Source organism: Zalophus californianus, chromosome 4 (genome assembly GCF_009762305.2).
Source record: "Zalophus californianus isolate mZalCal1 chromosome 4, mZalCal1.pri.v2, whole genome shotgun sequence".
NCBI lineage: Eukaryota > Metazoa > Chordata > Mammalia > Carnivora > Otariidae > Zalophus > Zalophus californianus.
Genome location: NC_045598.1, coordinates 106,858,239 through 106,879,376, shown reverse-complemented (window position 1 = coordinate 106,879,376; position 21,138 = coordinate 106,858,239). Strand labels below are relative to the sequence as shown.

Here is a 21,138-nt window from a genome sequence, read left to right as displayed (position 1 = left end):
CCACATCAGGCTCCTTGCTAAGCAGGGAGAGTGTTTCTACCTCTCCCTCTGCCTGCTGCTCCCTCTGTTTGTGCTCCCTCGCTCTCTCTGTCAAATAAATAAAATCTTTAAAAAAATAATTATTATTGTTATTTTCCTGTTTGAGCACATTGATATAATTCATTGAAGTATGTTTTTTAATTTTATAAAAGATATGCTATACATAATATTTTTATACTTAATGTTATATTTCTCAGATTTGTTCAAATTGTGTTTCGCTATAGTTCTTTTAGACAACTGTGCATACACCACAATTTATATATTCTCTCTCCTATAAATTGGTAGTTTCCATGGTTTCTAGACTTGACTATGCTCTAAGCATTCTTGTACATGTCTCCTAGAGGCAGAATTACTGAATCTTGGTGTATTTAATATAAGGATAATAATACAGATTAATGAATAATGAGGATTTAAATCTATGAGAGAATGTTAATTAAATTTTTAAATGACTATGCAAACTTTTATGCCCATTATCCTTGAATATATTTAAAATTATCTAGTCCTTTAAAGTTTTGTACTATTTGCTTACAAAACCATCTATGCTGGTCTTTTTGGGTGTGTGTGGGAATGTTTTTAATAGGGCTGTAGGGGCTCCTTATTAAAAGAATATTCATGTTTTTGTTTTTTCTTGAGCTTATTTTCATAGATTATATATTTCTATGTATAGATTCCACTTTACCTAAGTGTTCAACATTGTCAGTATATAGTTATTCATAGTATTTCACTTTTATTTTTTAGTCTCTGTACTTATGAAAATGTATAACATTTTACATTATTTAATTACAACTTCCCACTTTTTTAATTCTTAATTTTTAATCTTTTTACTATTATGCTCAATTAGCCAACATATAGTACATCACTAGTTTTTAATGAAGTGTTCAACGATTCATTAGTTGCATATAACACCCAGTGTTCATCCCAACTTATGCCCTCCTTAATACCCATCACCCAGTTACCCCACCCCCCCCACCACCCTCCTTTCTGTAACCATCAGTTTTTTTTCTGGAGTCCAGAGTCTCTCATGGTTTGTCTCCTTCTCTGATTTTTCCCACTCAGTTTTCCCTCCCTTGCCCTGTGGTCCTCCACATTATTCCTTATGTTCCGCATATTAGTGAAACCATATGATAATTGTCTTTCTCTGCTTGACTTATTTCAATTAGTATAATCACCTCCAGTTCCATCCATGTTGATGCAAAAGGTAGGTATTCAATCTTTCTGATGGCTCAGTAGAAGTCCATTGTATATATGAACCGCATCTTCTTTATCCATTCATCTGTTGAAGAATATCTCAGCTCCTTCCACAGTTTGGCTATTGTGGACATTGCTGTTATGAATATTGGGGTGCATGCCTCCCCTTCTTTACACTATAGCTATATCTTTGGGGTAAGTACCTAGGAGTGCAATTGCTGGGTCATAGGGTAGCTCTATTTTTAACATCTTGGGGAACCTTCATACTGTTTTCTAGAGTGGATGTACCAGCTTGCATTCCCACAGCGTAAGAGGGTTCCACTTTCTCCACATCCTTGCCAACATTTGCTGTTTCCTGTCTTGTTAATTTTTGCCCTTCTAACTGGTGTAATGTGGTATCTCATTGTGGTTTTGATTTGCATTTCCCTGATGGCTAGTGATGTTGAACATGTTTTCATGTGTTAATGTGTCTGTTAGCCATTTGTATGTCTTCTTTGGAGAAGTGTCTGTTCATGCCTTCTGCCCATTTCCTTACTGGATTATTTGTTTTTTGGGTGTTGAGTTTGAGAAGTTCTTTATAGATCTTGGTTACCAGCCCTTTATCTGTAATGTTATTTGCAAATGTCTTCTCCCATTCTGTTGGTTGCCTTTTAGTTTTGTTGACTGTTTCCTTTGCTGTGAGACAGTTTTTATCTTGATGAAGTCCCAAAAGTTCATTTTTGCTTTTGTTTCCCTTGCCCAGCTCTGTGAAAAATGTCTATACATTGTTAGTGTATAAAAATGCCACTGATTTCTGTGCATTGATTTTGAATCCTGCCACATTGCTGAATTGATGTATGAGTTCTAATAACTTGGGGGTAGAGTCTTTTCAATTTTCCACATAAGGTATCATGTCATCTGAGAAGAGAGAGAGTTTGACTTTTCTTTGCCAATTTGAATAACTTTTATTTCTTTTTGTTGTCTGATTGCTGAAGCTAGGACTTCTAGTACTATGTTGAGCAATCGTAGTGAGAGTGGACATCCCTGTTGTGTTCCTGACCTTAAGGGAAAAGTTCTGTTTTTCCCCATTGAGAATGATATTCGCTGTGGGCTTTTCATAGATGGTTTTTATGATATTGAGGTATGTTCCCTCTATTCCTATACTTTGAAGAATTTTAATCAGGAAAGGATGCTATATTTTGTCAAATGCTTTTTCTGCATCAGTTGAGAGCATCATATGGTTTTTGTCTCTCCTTTTGTTAATGCAATCTATCACGTTGATTGATTTGCAAATGTTGTGCCACCCTTGCATCCCAGGAATAAATCCTACCATGGTGAATAATCCTTTTAATGTACTGTTGGATCCTATTGGCTAGGATCTTGGTGAGTATTTTGGCATCCATGTTCACCAGAGATGTTGTTTTGTAATTCTTTTTGTTGGGGTCTTTGTCTGGTTTTGGGATCAGGGTAATGCTGGCCTCACAGAACAAGTTTGGAAGTTTGCCTTCCATTTCTATTTTTTGAAACTGCTTCAGTAAAATAGGTATTGTTTCTTCTTTAAATGTTTGGTTGAGTTCCCCTGGGAAGCCGTCTGGGCCTGAACTCTTGTTTTTGGGGAGGTTTTTGATTACTGCTTCAATTTCCTTACTGGTTCTTGGTCTGTTCAGATTGTCTATTTTTTCCTGTTTCAGTCTTGGTAGTTTATAAGTGTCCAGGAATGCATCCATTTCTTCCAGATTGTCTAGTTTGTTGCTATATAGCTGCTGGTAATAAGTTCTCATAATTGTCTCTATTTCTTTGGTATTGGTTGTGATTTCTCCCCTTTCATTCATGATTTTATTAAGTTGGGTCCTTTCTCTTTTCTTTTGCATAAGTCTGGCCAGAGGCTTATCAATCTTATTAATTCTTTCAAAGAACCAGTTTCTAGTTTTGTTGATCTGTCCTACTGTTCTTCTAGTTTCTATTTCATTGATTTCTGCTCTAATCTTTTTTATTTCTCTTCTCCTGCTTGGGTTAGGCTTTATTTGCTGCTCTTTCTCCAGATCTTTTAGGTGTAAGTTTAGCTTTGTGCATTTGGGATTTTTCTAATTTTTTGAGAGAGGCTTGGATGGCTATGTACTTCCCTCTAAGGACGGCCTTTACACTATCGCATAGGTTCTGAATTCGTGTGTTTTCATTTTCATTGGTTTGCATGAATTGTTTAAGTTCCTCTTTAATTTCTTGGTTGACACATTCATTCTTTAGCAGGACACTCTTTAACCTCCAAGTGTTTGCATTCCTTCCAAGTCTTTCCTTGTGGTTGAGTTCCAGTTTCAAAGCATCATGATCTGAAAATATGCAAGGAATATTGTCTATCTTTTGGTATCAGTTGAGACCTGATTTGTGAACCGGTATGTGATCTATTCTGGAGAAAGTTCCATGTGCACTAGAGAAGAATGTATATTCTGTTGTTTTAGGATGGAATGTTTTGTATATATCTATGAAGTCCATCTGGTCCAATGTGTCATTCAAAGCTCTTGTTTATTTGTTGATCTTTGGCTTAAATAATGTCCATTGCTGTGAACGGAGTGTTTAAGTCTCCTAATATTAATATATTATTATCAATATGTTTCTTTATTTTGGTTATTAATTAGTTTATGTACTTGGATGCTCCCACATTGGGGGCATAGATATTTACAATTTTTAGATCTTCTCGTTGGATAGAACTTTAAGTATGATATGATGTTCCTCTACATCTCTTACTACAGTCTTTGGTTTAAAATCTAATTTGTCTGATATGAGGGTTGCTACCCCAGCTTTCTTCTGATGTCCATTAGCATGATACATGGTTCTTCATCCCCTCACTCTCAATCTGGAGGTGTCTTATGTTCAAAATGAGTCTCTTATAGACAGCATATGGATGGTTCCTGTTTTGTTTTTTTTTTGCAATCTGAAACTCTGTGTCTTTTGATGGAAGCAATCAGCCCATTTACATTGAGAGTAACTATTGAAAGATATGAATTTAGTGCCATTGTATTGCCTGTAAAGTCCCTGTTTCTGTAGATTTTCTCTGTTAATTTCTGGTCTATATTACTCTTGGGCTTTCTCTTCACTTTCAGAATCCCCCTTAATATTTCTTGCAGAGCTAGCTTGATTGACACATATTCTTTCAGTTTCTGCCTGTCCTGGAAGCTCTATCTCTCCATCCATTCTGAATGACTTCCTTGTTGATAAAGTATTCTTGGCCACATGTTCTTCTCATTTAGTACCCTGTATGTGTCTTGCCAGCCCTTTCTGGCTTGCCAAGTATCTGTGGATGGGTCTGATATTATTCTGATATTGCTCCCTCCATATGTAAGTTTCCTTCTCTCCCTAGTTATTCTCAGATTAGATTCTTTGGCTGTAAGATTTGCAGGTTTCACTATTATATGTTGGGGGTATTGATCTGTTTTTATTGATTTTGGGAGGGTTCCTCTCTGCCTCTTGGACATGAATGCTTGTTTCCTTCCCCAGATTAAGGAAGTTCTCAGCTATGATTTGCTCAAATATGCCTTCTAGTCCTCTCTCTCTCTTCACCCCCTTGGGGATCCCAATAATTCTGACATTTCATGGCATCATTAATCTCTCTAAGTCTACTTTCATAGGCTACTACCTGCCTATTTTTGTTTTCCTCAACTTACTTTTTCCATCAGCTTATCTTCTAGATCACTTGTTCGCTCTTCTGCCTCATTTACCCCAGCTATTAGAGTTGCCAGTTTAGACTGCATCTCATTCATAGCATTTTTAATTTTGGCCTGATTAGATCTCATTTCTGCCCTTAGAGATTCTATATTGTCACTAATGCTTTTTTCAAGCCTAGCTGTTGACTTTATTATTGCTATCCTGAATTCTAACTCTGACATCTTGCCTATATCCATATCCATTAGTTCTGTGGCAGAGGACATTGTCTCAGTTTCTTTTCTTTGTTGAGAGATCCTCCTCCTAGTCATTCTGTTGAGGGAGGGTTGAGCAAATGAACACAGTCCAAAATATCAACCACGACCCAAGCAAAATGTACCCTAGACAAAAATCTGTAGTTGTTGGAAGCTACCACAGATAACAAACAAAGCCCAGATGATCCAAAACAATAAAATAAAGGTGGGGTGAGAGATTATAATCTCTCAGGGTGAACAAACCAAGGTGGTCTGCCTGTTCCTGAATGATTTTTGGTCTGTGTGTTAGAAGACACTATATCCCCAAATTGCAAAGAAGTCAGAACTTATATTATATATATATATATATATATATATATATATAATCAAAATAAATTGAATAGCGTGAAAAACGAACTAGTATGGGGCATAAATCTATAAACATAGATGTGAAAAAAAGTTAAAAAGCAACTTAAAAACAGAAGTTTGGAAATAAGAATCTATTTGAAATCAGAACAATTTAAAAAAAGAGAGAGAAAGAAAAAAAGAAAGAAAAGAAACAAAAAAGAAATGCAAAATTTTAGCCTGAAGTATAAATGAGTCATGAGTGAATGCCTGGAGCTCCCTGTATTATTTTCCCCTAGCACTGGAGTTTTACAGCCCTGTGGGAAATAAGCTTATCATTCCCCTGTTCTTTCAGTCTGTTCTGGGGGAGGGGCCTGCTGCTCAGCTTCTCAGGCATCTTTGACTGGCTGGAGTTGCCCGACCCCGTGTCAGGGGGATGGGCTTAATATGAACTGGTCTTCTGTGTGGCTTTTGTTCCCTGGCAGCTTTCTGCACCTCTTTAGAGGGTCAGAGGAAAATGGCCTTGTGGGAATCTCTGGCCAGAGCTGCAACGTCACAGTCCCCTTTCTTCAATAAACTCTCCACGTCAAACCATTTCCACTTCTGTGTGTACCAAACTCCACAGACTTGTGCTATTTGTGCGCACAGCAATTCTCCCGGGGGGGGGGGGGGGGGTTACAGGGATGTCTCTGTGCTCTGTGACTTTGCAATTGCTAGTGGCCATGGGCTTGCACGTGCACCCTCTTCTGCAGCTCCCAGGTCACGCTGGGTGCTTTTGGGAGTCACACCACCCTGAGAGCTGTTGCCCAGTCATTGGCCGGCCTCTTTGTGCACCAAACCACTGAATCCCCTGGTTTCTGACCACTGCACCTCTCCCGGGGGAGTTCCAGGGACCCTCAAGCATCTCTGCACTTTGTGACCTTGCAATTGCGAGTGGCTGTGAGCTCACAAGGGCACCCTCTTCATCATTCCCAGTTCATGGCTGAGTGCTGCCCCAGTGTCCTTTCAGGGGCCACACCACTCTGAGAGCAGTTGCCCTGTCATGGGCGCAAGCCATTTTATATCTCCCCTTGGATGTTAAGCAGCCTGCACCTTCTAGTCCTTTTCAGGGTGGTCAGGCAGAGTGGTCTCCCTAACATCCTGGCTTATGGTATATGGTGACCAGAGCTGAGAGTTCCTTCTGGGCTTACTGACCATAACCAGTCTCCCCACTCCACTGCTCTGGCACTCTATTGGGTTAGACTCTTCCATTCTTTCTGAGTATCCTGGAATCCTGAGACCACAATGATCCACCTAGAATTCTGCCCTATTTATCTCCTGTGCCCTTTTCAGAAAGGGATGTCTCTCACTGAAGCAGATTTCTTTAAAAAAAAAAAAACATTGTATTTATTTATTTGAGAGAAAGAGAGAGAAAGAGCGCAAATACAAGCAGGCAGAGGGGCAGAGGCAGAAGGAGAAAGAGACTCCCCACCAAGCAAGTATCCCAAAGTAGGGACCAATCCCAGGACCCTGGGATCATGACCTGAGCCAAAGGCAGATGCCCAACCACCTGAGTTACCCAAGCACCCCAACTGGAGCAGATTTCTAAGGGTTCTGATTTTGTGCCCTGGTGTTATATCACTTTCCAGTGGTTGGTTTATTGAGGCTCCCTGCTCCCCTCCATTTATCTTCTGATATTTCCCCCAAAGGTTCAAGGTTCCACACCTCCTACCTTGCAAAAAATAGTTGTTTTTCTGCTTTTAGAGATCCAGATAAATCTTATATCTCAGGTTGAATTTGTGTGTGTCCAGAATGGTTTGATAGCTATCCAGCTAAATTTGAGGGACCAGATGAAACAAATCTTGGCCCCTTCTTCGACCTTCCCTCTTTTTATCTAGATTAATCTTGCCAGGGTTTTTTTGTCTATTATAGAAGTGAGATTTCTCCTTATTTTAAGGATGGGAAAATTTGCCAGATTTCAATTTCAACCATTCTGAGGCCTCAGGTTATGGTGGCCAGGCAGCTACCATGGAGGCTTAAATTGCCTCAAGAGTCAAGTCAGGGCAGCACAGAGAACCCCTGGTCCCAAGAGGAGCTCAGAAAAAAATTGATTTTCACCAGCTGATTTTCTGGTGTTTGGGCTTATAAAGTAGGGTTCATTGTGCACCATCTGATCCCTGATCTCATGCAGGTTATAACACAGATCCAGCTCTGGATCATTTCCCTCATAATTATCTCCATTCAGAATCTCCAGTACTCACCAGAAGAGGAACTTATAAGCCTAAGAGACACAATATCTAAATATCACACACGTTTAAAAAGGTTCCATTAAGATCAGAGATATTAGAAATGATTGACCAATACCTTATTTTAAAAAAGAATTATACACATACCAGGCATGGGAAAAAAATGAAGAAAAAGACAAAATCATCTATGAAATACCTAAGGAAGAATAAATATGACTAAATTAGAGTTAAAAGATAAAGAAGTAAAAATGAAAAGAGCAAGAAAATGAAACAAAAAGGATCAGAAAGTGATAGAAAAGAGACAATGGAGATCCAACATTCATATAATTTGTACACCTGAAGAAGGAAAGGAAGACAATGGATCAGAACTAATACTTAAAACCCAGGGATGCTTATTCCAGATAAGAGGGAGTGAACATCTCTTTCTCCTACTAAATACAACCATAAATCCTGGACAGACTGTACAGAGCAAGTTATTTGAGAACTCCGAAGTAGCAGCAGGCAGACAGAGAAAGAGCTCCAGAATTCAAAGTAGAACTGAGTTGGTGATGGGTTTACCTTTTCTTCCTTTGGTATTTCCTGGTCTGAACTTAATACAGCTGGAAACCTGGAAATGAGCACTGTGGTGCAGATACAAAGCTTTAGGAGAAGCTGTTTATGTTTGGCTTAAGGATGCAACAAGGGGGAATCCTAATTTTCAGGTAGAGTATAGAAATCCCCCATTTTTTGTTTTTGTCCTCTCAAACCCCGTACGTTAGGCAATTCCAAGGTGGCAGTGGCAGTAGATGGCAAGGGGACTGCCAGAAGCCAAAACTTCAGGGAGAACTTTTCTCTCCATTTGGTGGAGCTGTGATCCCAAAAGGTTGGGGCCAACCCCTGTTGTTTTTTTCTCTCCCTATGTCCTCTTACCTCTTGGTTTGGGACATTGGCCTGAACATATTAGTATGCACAGCAGGGTAGGTGGAGTCTTGATCTTTGGCAGCAGAACCATAAAGAGGAAGCTCAAAGATTCAGAAAGTATGGGGGAGATTGCAGAAGGGTAGAGAGAGAAGGCTAGGAAAGTGACCTTACAGCATTGTTTATGAAACTCAGGGTTTACTCCTCCAGATATACATGCGTGGATCTTGTCCTAATGAGCAAATGACAACAACAACAACAACAAAAATCATGAGAACTTAACTAGCAGAGAGTCTACTTCCCAGGTGCCAGGCTGACCACTGGTTGGCACTTACTCTGGACAAACATGGAGAACACTACAAAGACTCTGAAAACTTAACTGATACTGGAACCACATCAGACAGAAGGTGGCTGGAACTTATGAAATGAAGCTAATCAGATTAACTGTCTATTAAAACAAAAATATCAACATTTTCCCCATGATTTAATCAAGACCCAGAGTCTCATGGCATAATGTTAAAAATATCTGAGATACAAACCAAAATTATTGCAGAAAAAAAACATTAATTTCAACTCACATGGAAACTGATGATTAACAGAAACCAATGTTCAGATGACACAGACATTAGATTTATCTGATAAAGATTTTAAAGCAGCTATTATGAAAATGCTCAAATGAATGAACATGAATATTATTGAAACAATGTTAAAATTTAAAGTCTCTGCCAGAAAAAAAGATATGAAGAAGAATTAATGGAAATTTTAGAGCTAAAAAATACAATAATTGAAATTTGAAAAAAAATCACTGGATGAATTCAATAACAAAATTACAGATGACAAAGGAAAGAGTCTGAACTTGAAGATGGATCAAGAGAAATTATCCAGTCTGAACAACAAGAGAAAAAAAAAAACTAAAAAAGTTAACAGAGCATCAGGGAACCTAGAGGACAATAACCAAAGGTACACCATTTATGTTAACAGAGTACCAGAAAGAAAGGAAAATCAATGTCAGAGTGAAGATATGTTTGCAGAAATACTGGTTGAAACTTTTCAAGTTCAGTGAAAGATATGAACATACAGATTCAAGAATCAGAGTAAACTCAAAACAGGATAAGCTCAAAGAAACACAATCACATCAGCTCAAAACCGAAGGTAGTAACAATCCTGAAAACAAGAGAAATGATATATCTCCTAAAAAAAGACAAATATTCAAATTATGCAAATTTATCCTCTCATTTAGAATACAGCAGAGGCTGGAGGAAACCACCATATTACTTTTAAAGAATTGAAAAAAACAAAAAACAAAACTGTCAGCCAGATATTTACATCTAGCAAATAATTCTATATCTTTCGGGAATGAAAGTGAAATAGAAACTGGGAATTTGGAGCCAGTATGCGGGGCCCATGCCCTGGCACTGTATGCATGTATGGGCCATGGGCTTAAGGGGGCATTTCCTGAAGGACCAAGGAAGGTGGGCCATGGGATGAATTGGGAAGAGAAGAAAGTTTGTTGTTTCTTTGTTTGTTTCCAAGAAAGAACAGGGTCATAGAGTCTTGAGAAACCAGATTCTCGACCCAGGGGCCAGGAATCCTCACACAGCCTCATGGATTCTGAGCCTTAGGAAAGAATATAATTTGATGAGGTTTGGGTCTGCAGCTTCAGAAGAGTAACTTGGGATCTCCCCAGAAGGGATGGATTGAAGAGGCAGGGAGAAGAATGTCACCCTGCAGGTACCCAGGGGTGGGAGGAACCTGTTCCTGCTCTTCCCAGAACCATGGCTCAACCACAGCCCAGCCAGGGGCAGAGCCTATAAAAAGCATCTCAGATACCCACTCTTCATCCATCCTCAACCTCTGTGACTGCCCTGTCCACATCTGGGCCTGACCAGGGTGAGTCTTTCAGATGAGGGGCTGTTGGAGATCATGGGGAAGGAAGGGAGGAGGGAGGAAGGGAAGGAGGAAAGATTCTGCTTGGGTCTAGTAGTATCCAGCCTGGGAGTTACAGCCCCTAAGACTGGATGGTGAGGGATTAGTCAGCTTAAATTCTTGCCAACATCTGGCCTCTGGCAACTGAGACAGCTGGCTGGAAGGGCCAGTCCTAGTCCATCTATTCTTACACACATATTCGTAGTGCTTAGAGAGGATGGCAAAGGCACACAGAGAAAATGGTGACAGCTAATATTACCATGAAATGCCAGCTGGAGGCTTAATCTTGAATATAATTTTCTTTCTTCCTTCCTGCCAGTCTGCCTCCTTTCTTGTCTGCCTTTCTATTCTCATTCATTTATTTGTTCATATATGATTCATATATTCAACCATTATTTCCTAAGCTCCTACCAATTTACTTGCTGTTCTTCTAGACACTGGAATATAGAAGTGTGCAAACCAGGTGGGGGAATCTCTGTTCTTATGGAGCTTTCATTTTAGTGGGGGACCCACATTTATTGGACATGGTCTATATATCTTGTCTTAAGGATATAAAAATGAACAAGATGGAAGCTTTGGCTTGATCCTGTAAGTATGAGTGTGTGTGTGTGTGTGTGTGCATGTGTGAGTGTGTGTGTGTGTGTGTGTGTACTCATGATTAATTCCAGATATCAGCAGCCTTGGAGTTAATTCCAAAGAGGAAATAATGGCCTAAGATTTCACAAGTTGTTTCCTAAACAACTGCATTGGTTTCAGGTTGACTGAACTCTCACCTAGATGTCCTTCCAACAAAACCAGCACCTGTGCCAGCCTCCTCTTAAAGGGCCCATGACCAACTGCCCCCCAAAGTGTCCCCCAAAAAGCCCTCCCAAGATGACCTGCTCCAACCTCTTCCTGCTGTGGCCCTAGCCCCAAGACTGTGTGGCCTCAGCTGACTGTGGCCAGAGCTCCAGCTATTGCCCCCACTTTGGGTTTGCTTCCCACCTGGGATCTGAGCATCAGTTGAGTAACCAACAAGCCAAGTACTGGCACCAGTCTCATGCTCTTTGTCCTTCAGTCCCTTGTTATTCCTTGATGAGTGCCAGCTATGGAACATGGCCATACTGGACCTGTGCCTCAGAAGCAGCCATTGGTACAGTGGCCTTAGGGCTGGCTACACTTGCATTCCTGATGTTTGAAAGTGATTGCTCTGAATGAGCTGCTTTGCAACAATAAATATTTTTTAAAACCCCTTGGTTCCATGATTTTTGATTCACGTTTCCACCATACTTACCATGTAGACTTTCAAAGAATGTCTTCTGAATTAAATGCTTTGTTCTCCCTGTTGATTTTTGTCTTTGAACTAAAAGCTCTCAGAAAGCAGGAACTTGTTCTGAAAATAGGGTTAGATCAATAGGAGAACAGAATCTGTCCATTTAAAAGCAGACAATAAAGGACAATACTCTCTACCCATCCTCCCCAACCCCCCCCCCACCAATCAGACATCAGACAATGTGCGAGTAAGTCTGTTTGTCTGTCTTAAGCAGGAGGCATTAGTATATCTTTTTTAACTCTAATTTTATTCTTAATACCTTTATTAACATATAACTCACATATACAGTTCACCATTTTTAGTGTACAATTCAAGATTTTAAGTATATTCAGAGTTGTGCAATTATCATGACAATTCAGAACACTTCATCGCCCAGAAAGGAGCCCTGTTCCATTCCCAGTCACTTCCTGACTCTTCCCAGACCCTGGAGGCTGCACATTCACTTTCTATCTCTATGGATTTGCCAACTCTGGACATGTCATATAAACAGAATCCTCCAACATGTGGCATTTGCAACCAGCTTCTTTCACTTAGCATCATGTTTTCAGGTTCTTTCTCTTTTAAAACAAATGGAAAAATAAATGGGTTAATTTATCTAGTGCAACCCAGAATAAAAATACTGAATACATGGGTCCCTGGTTGGCCATCACTTCCTGGCAGGAAATTAACTCACTCTCTTTAGAAGCCCCAGAAATAATTTATCCTTAAGGGGGAAGTTTTAAAAATCATCTAGGTATTGGAGTACTTGGGTGGCTTAGTTATTAAAGTGTCTGACTCTTGATTTAGGCTCAGGTCATGATCTCAGTGTTGTGAGATGGGGCCCTGTATCGGACTCCCCACTGGTGTGGTACCTGCTTGGGATTCACTCTCTCTCTCTGCCCCTCTTCTCTTTGACTCTCTCTTTCTCTCTCTCTCTCTAAAAAAAATTATCTAGGTATCTGTTGGAATCCAAATCTCGAAGCCAGGGCTCTATATCAGAAAATCAATCCCATATGTACTGGGGCAAGTACCCGATACATGGCATTAAGTCTTCGTTAAACATATGCTTATTAAGCATTGATCAGGTGCAGAATATTGAGCTAAGCCCTTCCCACTTCTCATGTAATATTCAAAACAACTCAGTGAGCTAGGTATCATTATGCCTGTTTGACATTTGGAGCTAGGACACATCATATTCAAGCACTTTTCAAAATCACCCATTTGAGATGTTGCAGGTTTCCTGATTCTGGTATTGGATCCAGTACAATTCCTCTGACTAAGGCAGGTGCTTATCTTTTGGAGGAATAGTTGATTCCCTGCTCTGGAAAATTGAAAAACCAGAATTCTGGAAAAGAAGGCCTGGTTTGAAGCATTTCCCAATTTCTATTAGGTGAATACTCCCAACTTGGTTACTTTCAAGCTACCAACAGTGAAGACACTGAGCACAGTTGGGGAAGACCTGTGTACTCAGCCCCCATCCTGAGCTCCAGTCATGGGGCTAGAGACTCAGGCATACCAGGTCTTCTTCCTGTGCAGTGTGGCACAAAGCACACACATAGCCCTCTTTCCCCGGCCTCCTCCACCCCTCTGTTCTGCTTTTGCCTCCCAGCACCCCTAGGTCCCTCCTCCTCTTCCTCTCTTGTCCTGCTCAGAGTCCCCTCTGGGTTCCACTCCCCAACCACCCTACTCACAGGCAGGAGCACAGATGTATCCCTGGGGAGTCAGGTAGATGAGATACTGGAGCTGGGGAGTCTTTTATAGGCCCCAGGCTTGTCTCCAGGAGGGTCAGAGGTGGCTCCTGCACAACCAGGTGGGTGCTGGGTCATTTCTGACATTCCCTGCCTCCCAGGAGGCTTTGGGAGCTCCAGAGACCCCTCTGGGGCTGAGGTCCCAGGGGCTTTTCCAGCCATATACTTCCTGAGGCTGGAGTCCGTAGAGTCCATTGGACCCCTAGGGACCAGCGCTTGGCAGAGGGGTTCCTTACATTCCTCAGGGCCTATCCTCTGAGGAAAACTTACTTGTGTGTCCTGCATCACCTAGTTGAGAGCCTATGCGTGTACTGAGAGAATGGGCCATCAGGGGGTAAGAGTACTTTATGCAGGCTTATAGGATAGAGCAGTCCCAGCTTCCCTCTGAAAGAAGAACAAGAAGCTCATTCCATTAATTATTTAATCTATGTACTTTTATCTGGAGGAAAGAGTTGTTTCAGGTTCAGCTGTGGCTTTATGATCTCAGCATCATTCCTCTTCCACAGGTATATTGATTTGAAAAGAAGTATATTATGACCTTTGATTTGGAATATTTAGAGTTTCCTTTTTATCTTTTAGGTTGGCTGAGCTCCCGCTGATATGCCTGACAGCAGAATCAACAGCAGTGCCAGCCCCCTCCCAAGTGCCCCCCAAAATGTCCACTTGTGTCCCCCCAAAGTGCTCACCCAGGTCCTAACCCCATGCCTCCTCCAGTCTCTTCCTGCTGGGGCCCAGCTCTGGGGGTGGTGCCTGATGCTTGAGCCCCCCCAGGCCAGGCCCTTCCACTGGTGCTGGAACCAGAGCCCCAGGACTGTGAACATGAGCTCTGGGGGGCTATGGCCATTGCCCCATAGAGCAGCTGCTGGGGGAACTGAATGACCAAGGAGTAAGCAGCCTGATGCTTCCCTCCACCCACCTCCTCTTGTCCCATCCAGAGGTTGACAGAGACCAGGAAGACCCACAGTTTCCTGGGAAGAGCTCTGTGTGTGACTAGGCCACCCAAATGAGCTCAGCCCGGTACAGACCTCCCTTCCATGTTACCATAAAGCTCTGAATTCCGACTCACAAAGCCCTTAGTGGTCCCCTCTTTTTGTGATCTCCAGTGTCCCCATATTTCAAGGCTTCAAAGCTTTTCCTCAAGATGCAGGGCATGAGCTGGGGAAGTGAGAAGGAAAAGCTGCTCCGGGGTGGATGCCCTCTGACTACAGGGAGGATGGAGCTGCAGAGGGTCCACTGACCCACAGCAGGCCCATCTTTCCCACCATGCTATGCAAATGTTCCCCTGCCCTGTGTGTGCCCAAGAAGAGAGGGGTTGGGCAGCTCGGCTGTGTAGACTTGTGGGCATCTGGGAAGAGGGACAATCCTCCACTGCAGGGATCTGCCCTATGTTAGGGGGAGTAGTTGGGGGAGTGTTGAGATGCTCCCCCAACATATAATACATGGTCGTTGATGTTCCTTTGAGGGTGGGGATCTGGTTCAGAACTGTGTGGGATCCCTGGTCCCCCTTCCCAGTATCTGAACTGCTTCCCCAGGACCTGGTCTTGTCACCTGGCCAGCATGTGGATCCCATGGGTGCCACATGAAGAGTGGTGGGGATATTTAAAGTGTAACTTAGGAAGGAAAGGATAGGGCTCCTTCTCTACCTGTCTTCTGGGTTTAGTGGTACAGATGTCAGGGCAAGGAAGTGCTTGCTCTGGGAGGGAGGGGTGGCAGATGTCTAGGGAGGGGAGGCAGCAGGGCACAGTGGGACTAAGAACTGATGCTCTGCAGATTCAGGCTGAGAGGCACATGAAGATGACAGAGGGGCAGAGAGGTTCCTGTGAGGGTGAACCTCTAGTTAAGATACCCAGTTCCCTCCCCACACTGACTGCTACCTACAGAGGAGTGACAGTCATGCAACTGGCCAGAGCTCTGACTGTCCATTACAGGTTGCCCTCTGCCCTCTGTCACTCTCACTTGTTTATGCTCTTCCTTATGTTTGGCAGTCTCACTATTAATTGAATTTTCAAGTCCCTGACCAGTAGTAGTTTTGAGCTTGTTAAAGTATGTTTATCGGCCATTTCTACAAAATGTATTATACTGTTGTGTTATTTCCTTTCCTGTGTTCAAGACTTTGATTTATTATGGATATTAACTTTAATCTGTCTTTATTAAAATATTTCATGTGTCAGATTTTATAGACTTTATTTATAATATATTTTGTTACAGAAACATTGTTAGTTTTCATGTAACCAAATATGTCTTTCTTTACTTTTACAGCTTCAAGGTTTCTTGAGTTGGTTAAACTTCCATTGTCCTTAATGTTTACATGTTTGTAACCAAAGCAACCTCCCCTCAAATAAAAGAGTATGAAATGGGCTCACCAAGCAGGGGCCGTAGGTTGCTCTGGGGTAGGAGAATCTCACAAGGAGGTGGCCTTGGGTCTGCTCTCAGGAAATTCTGACTAAAGAAGGAGCAGAGCCCTTCCTTTCCCAGGATCTGTGATGTGGGCTGCTCACACTCTGTTCCGGGAGCAGAATCCCTGCCCTAACTAGACTTCCATACATAGGTTTCCAGTCCAATGATTCATTTTTATTGGCATCTTGCCTGTGTTTAGGATTTGTGCAACATAATAATAGTCATTTATGCCAGAATCACTAGAGAGCACTTCCAACTACAGACTAGGTAGAAAATTCTATCTGGTAAGCCCCCTGAGCCCCCAGAGGGCCAATCTAGGAGTGGGGGAGGGTAGGAAAGAAGCACTGGGCCTGGATGAATTCTTGGCTTTTTGGGTCTCATAACTGACCCTCTGAGGGCAATGCCTCAGAGCTATGGCAGCAGCCAGAGTCTCCAGACTGTCATTACCGCTGACACAGCTCTGCAGCTCATGTCAGTGGGCTTGGCGGTGCCTGTGGTAGCTCAAGCATTAGCTAGCTGCTGCCAGACCTGTATCCATACCACCCCCAGGGCTAACAAGAGGCCAGAGCTGGCCACACTGATGGGCATATTGGCAGGCCCTTGGCAGGAACTGGGTAGACAGGCAGGATATCTCAACAGGAGTTAAGTCAAGTTGAATGTGAACTGAACAGCAGAACATACATATAAACCTAGAATAAAGATATTTTTATTTTTTCTAAACAAGTGCTTGTTTTTCCCTATCCTTGTAAATAATGGTCAAAATCCATCAATATTCATTAATTCCATTAATTGCCCATGTTACCATTTCATGGTTGTTTTGTGGCCTTGCCAGTGAAGATGTGCTCAGTCTGGTTTCAACCCTTGCCTACCAGCACCCCATGTGTGACGAATTAATTAAAGGAACAATGAATCTAACTCAAAACTGTATCAGATTCCTTACTCTCCTCCCATTCACTAGCAAGATTAAATGAACCATTTGGTTCCCATTACCCTCTTGACTAGAAATAATTATTTTTCTTAGAACCCTGAAGGCATGAATGTGTATCCCCAGGAGAGTTTTCTATTAGCTTGCTTCTATTTTGAAATAAATTTTCTGAGGACAGGAAATGAATATTTTTTCCATCTCTCCATCTCACATACCACCTAAGCAAAGTGCCTGGATCTAGCACGCAGGTTTTTAAAAATTGACATTATTGAAGCAGCTTCCTTGCGCCTTCTCATGTGCTAAGCAGCCCCCCCTTTTTAAAGATTTTATTTATTTATTTGAGAGAGAGAAAGCAAGAGAGATCACAGAAGGAGAGGGAGAAGCAGACTTGTCGCTGACTGATTGGAGAGCCCGATATGGGGCTTGATCCCAGTACTCTGAGATCATGACTTGAGCTGAAGGCAGCCACTTAACTGAGCCACCCAGGTGCCCTGTGCTAAGCCCCTTTTAATGGTCCTAAGCATTAAGTGAGGAAAATACTAATCTGCACATTTTACAGTTGAAGATTTATATTGTCTAAACAAAGTCTTTGGGATCACCAGCTCATAAAAGGCAGAGCTAAAATTTGACCCCTGATCGCCTGATGCCAATTCAAGAGACTATTTCCTTATAATAAATACATATAATAAGAGATTATTTTCTTGCTTTATAAAATAGTAAGCATCTTGATTTCTAAAGGAACAGGTTTAGTCACAATCATCATCACTACCAAAGGGGTCTGAGAAAACCACCTTAATGCATCCGATGATCTTGTTAGCAGGGACCTGCAGGCTACCCAGGGACCCAGCCCTTAGGAATGAGAGGCTGGCTGGGGGTTATGGATGTGTGGGGGAGTGTATCCCAAGAAGGGAGAACATATTTGTAAATCATAAATCTGATAAAAGTTTGTATACAGAACATACAAAGACATATACCCAATTAAAAATGGACAAAGGATCTGAATTTTCATTTCTCTAAGATATGTAAATGGACAATGGCACATGAAAACATGTTCAACATAATTAGTCATCAGAGTAATACAAGTCAAAACCAGAATGAGATTTCACTTCACACCTACTAAGATGGCTATTTAAAAAAAAAAAAAAAAGAACAAAAATAGCAAGTCTTTGCAAGGTTGGGGAGAAAACGAAACCCTCATACATTGCTGCTGTGTAAAGTGGTACAATCATTGTGGGAAATAGTTTGATCGTTCCCCAGAATGTCAAATATAGTTACCATATCCAGCAATTCCACCCCTGGGTACATGTCCAAGAGAAATGGAAACGTACATCTTCATAAAAACTTGTACGTGAGTGTTCACAGCAGTTCCACTTTTAATTTTTTGAGGAACCTCCATACTAGGTCACAAAAATATTTTAAAATTAGATTGTGATGATGGCTTCACAACTCTGAGTACCTTAAAATTATTGAATTGTACACTTTCCATGGACAAATAATATGTTGTGTGAATTATATCTCAATAAAGGTGTGAAAAAAATCAGTTACAATTTTAAATAGAATTTAATTGAATCTATAGTTTTATTTGTATGGAAGAGCATCTTTGTAATACTAAGTCCACTGGGCTATAAGCATGATCTATTTCTCTATGTACTTAAATCTTCAGTGTCTCTCAAATTTTATTAAAAGGTATCTTGCAAGTCTTCAAATTTAGAGGTTAGATTTCTTTAAAAATACTTTATATTTTTGGGAGCACCTGGATAGCTCAGTGGGTTAAGCATCTGTCTTCAGCTCAGGTCATGATCCCAGGGTCCTGGGATCAAGCCCCTCGCATCAGGCAGAAGGGATCCTGCTTCTCACCACCCCCTTCTGCTTGTGCTGCTCTCTCTCTCTCTGAAATTAAAAAAAAAAAGTTTAAAATACTTTATATTTTTAACAATCATGTAATTGGAACTTTGAAAAATTTTTCTTACCTATGGGTTGATTTTTATATATTCATTTTATATATGGAAACTTAATAATGTCTATCTTAATAGTGTAACTACGTATTTGCTCTATTTTTCTATATACACAATCAGATCATCTGAAGTAATGCAAGTCATGTTTTGTTGTTTCTAATCCTTATGTGTTTTATTTTTTTTTCCTAACTTAAGTGCCTAGCTTGAATTGTCAGGATATTCTTGAAAAAGAGTAAAAACAACTTCATTTATTAATTTTAAAAATTTTGTTAAGAATTTTTAATAATTAGAACTGTTTCATAGTGCCATAAAAACAAATATCAGACTGATGCATCAGTAAAATAAAATACAGGATGGGAGCAAACCCATGAATATATGGGAAGTTAGTATATGACAAAGTTGGAATTTGAAAATAGAAGCCCTTAATAGTCACAAAAAGAAATTCTAGATACCTTAAACACCTAAATGAAAAATAAGAACTCTAAAAGTTCATGGAATAAAACACAGAAGAATATCTTTTAACCTTGGAGTAATGTGGGCTATTAAAAACAAGATACAAAAGAAAACACTATAAAGCAAAAGGCTAATAAATTTGACTACATTCAAAATTTTTCTTTGCTGCCAATGCTATATTTTAAAAGGTTGAAACATAAGCAATGATTTAAGAGAAAATATTTCTATGACACACTGTAATCAAGGAAATAAATTCAAAATATAGAAATAACTCATTAAGATAAAAATTATCCTAATAAAACAGGACAAGTGTATGTATGGGCAAGACTTTTACAAAAGAAGAAAATCATGTAGCAAATATGTGTAAATGACATGCCAAACCTCTTAGGCATTAGGAGAACTACAAGTTAAATAAATAGATTGATATAATTTTTGCCCTTCAATTTGGCAAATATTAGAAACTATGGTTTTATGATATGAAATACTAACCAAGTTTGGGAAAGAGCTATCTGTACAGACATGGTGGGAGTCCCACTTAATTAGTGGGACTGTCACAGATAAATTTTTCATAACTATTCCAACAAAAAAATGACCTACTCTCTATGTCAATAATTTTAAATTTTGGTTTCTTAACTAGTCAAACACTTGTGTATGCCCACAAGGACACTCATGGAATCAGGTCCACAGCAGGATTTTATAGTTAAGGAAAAATCAGAAACAGACTAAATGTCCAGCATTAAGAGAAGAGATACACAAACACTGACATCTTAGTCAAGGAATCTGAGGAGAGGGCAGAAGAAAGACCCGGTATCATTGAAAAGTTATGACCTTCAGTGAACATGCCCTTCACCACCACCAGGTGACAGCAACACCTGTGGGAGTAAGAGTAGGCTTGGCAAAAAGATTTTGGCCACTGCTGCCACAAACATCACTGTCACCATCATCATCCGTAGCTGCAGCATCGACAAACGTGTAAGCTAATATCTAATTTGTATAACTTGCTTTCCTGTAATCACTATAAAATTCTTTCATTCCTTTATTATCCGTCTGTTAACCAAATATGCACTGGGCACCTCATATGAAACAGGCATTGTGCATTGAATATGAAGCTTTTAGACCAATGAGGAAGACAGCACGTTCAACAGTTCCAATACAGATTGTGTACTCGAGCACTTTATGAAAAGTCCAAGGTGGTCTGAGGTCAGAGAAGGTCTAAAAGGAGCTGGAAACCCAAGTCCACTTACAGCGACTTCTCTCTTAAGAGAGAGCAGCCTGCCTTTTCCCCCCAATGTGACTTAGGTCTTCTTGAGATGCTTTTTTGTTGAGAAACTCCTTTATTTATCTGCCTCTTTCACATATGTATAGTATAAGCTCTGGTATGTCTGCATTTGTAGCATATCCTGTTTTTATGTCTGCATATGTGTCTGTGTTAGAAATTTAGTTTGGCTTCTAGTAAAAGAAACCTGAAATAGCAGTGCTTTTATAAACTAGAGGATTAATTTTATCTCACATGCTGAACATCTGGAGGGATATAGTCAAGAGCTATTTGATAGCTCCATGATATCATCAAAGATCTGGGCTTCTTTTCCTTTTCTCCTCCCCCATTCTTAGTTCCAGTTTCTCTCTGTAAACCTGCTAGAGCACCAAACATCATCAACATCACTGTCATGCTGGGGCTCCACCTGTGATGTCTGGGCTGGGACTCAGGCAGAAAGAAGAAAAGAGGCATGGCAAAGGGTGTCTACCAGCTCAGTGAGCCCTTTGAATTTTCTTAAAGCTCTACCTTTGGACATTTTCATAGTTTTCGTCAAATATAGATGTGGCCAAGTTGAGTGGTTTGTCTCCTCGAAAGTGTCCCACTCCACCCCCAAAATGCAGTG

General features: G+C 40.7%; 1 protein-coding gene across 1 annotated transcript in view; it reads left to right on the top strand.

The window, feature by feature from the left end:
- LOC113926359 (late cornified envelope protein 6A) overlaps positions 1-14,765 on the top strand; it is a 48,888-nt gene extending 34,123 nt beyond the window's left edge. The window contains 1 exon segment of the mRNA XM_027601148.1: positions 14,632-14,765. Within this exon segment, the coding sequence (XP_027456949.1) occupies positions 14,632-14,765 (134 nt within the window).
- Positions 14,766-21,138: the final 6,373 nt, after the last annotated feature.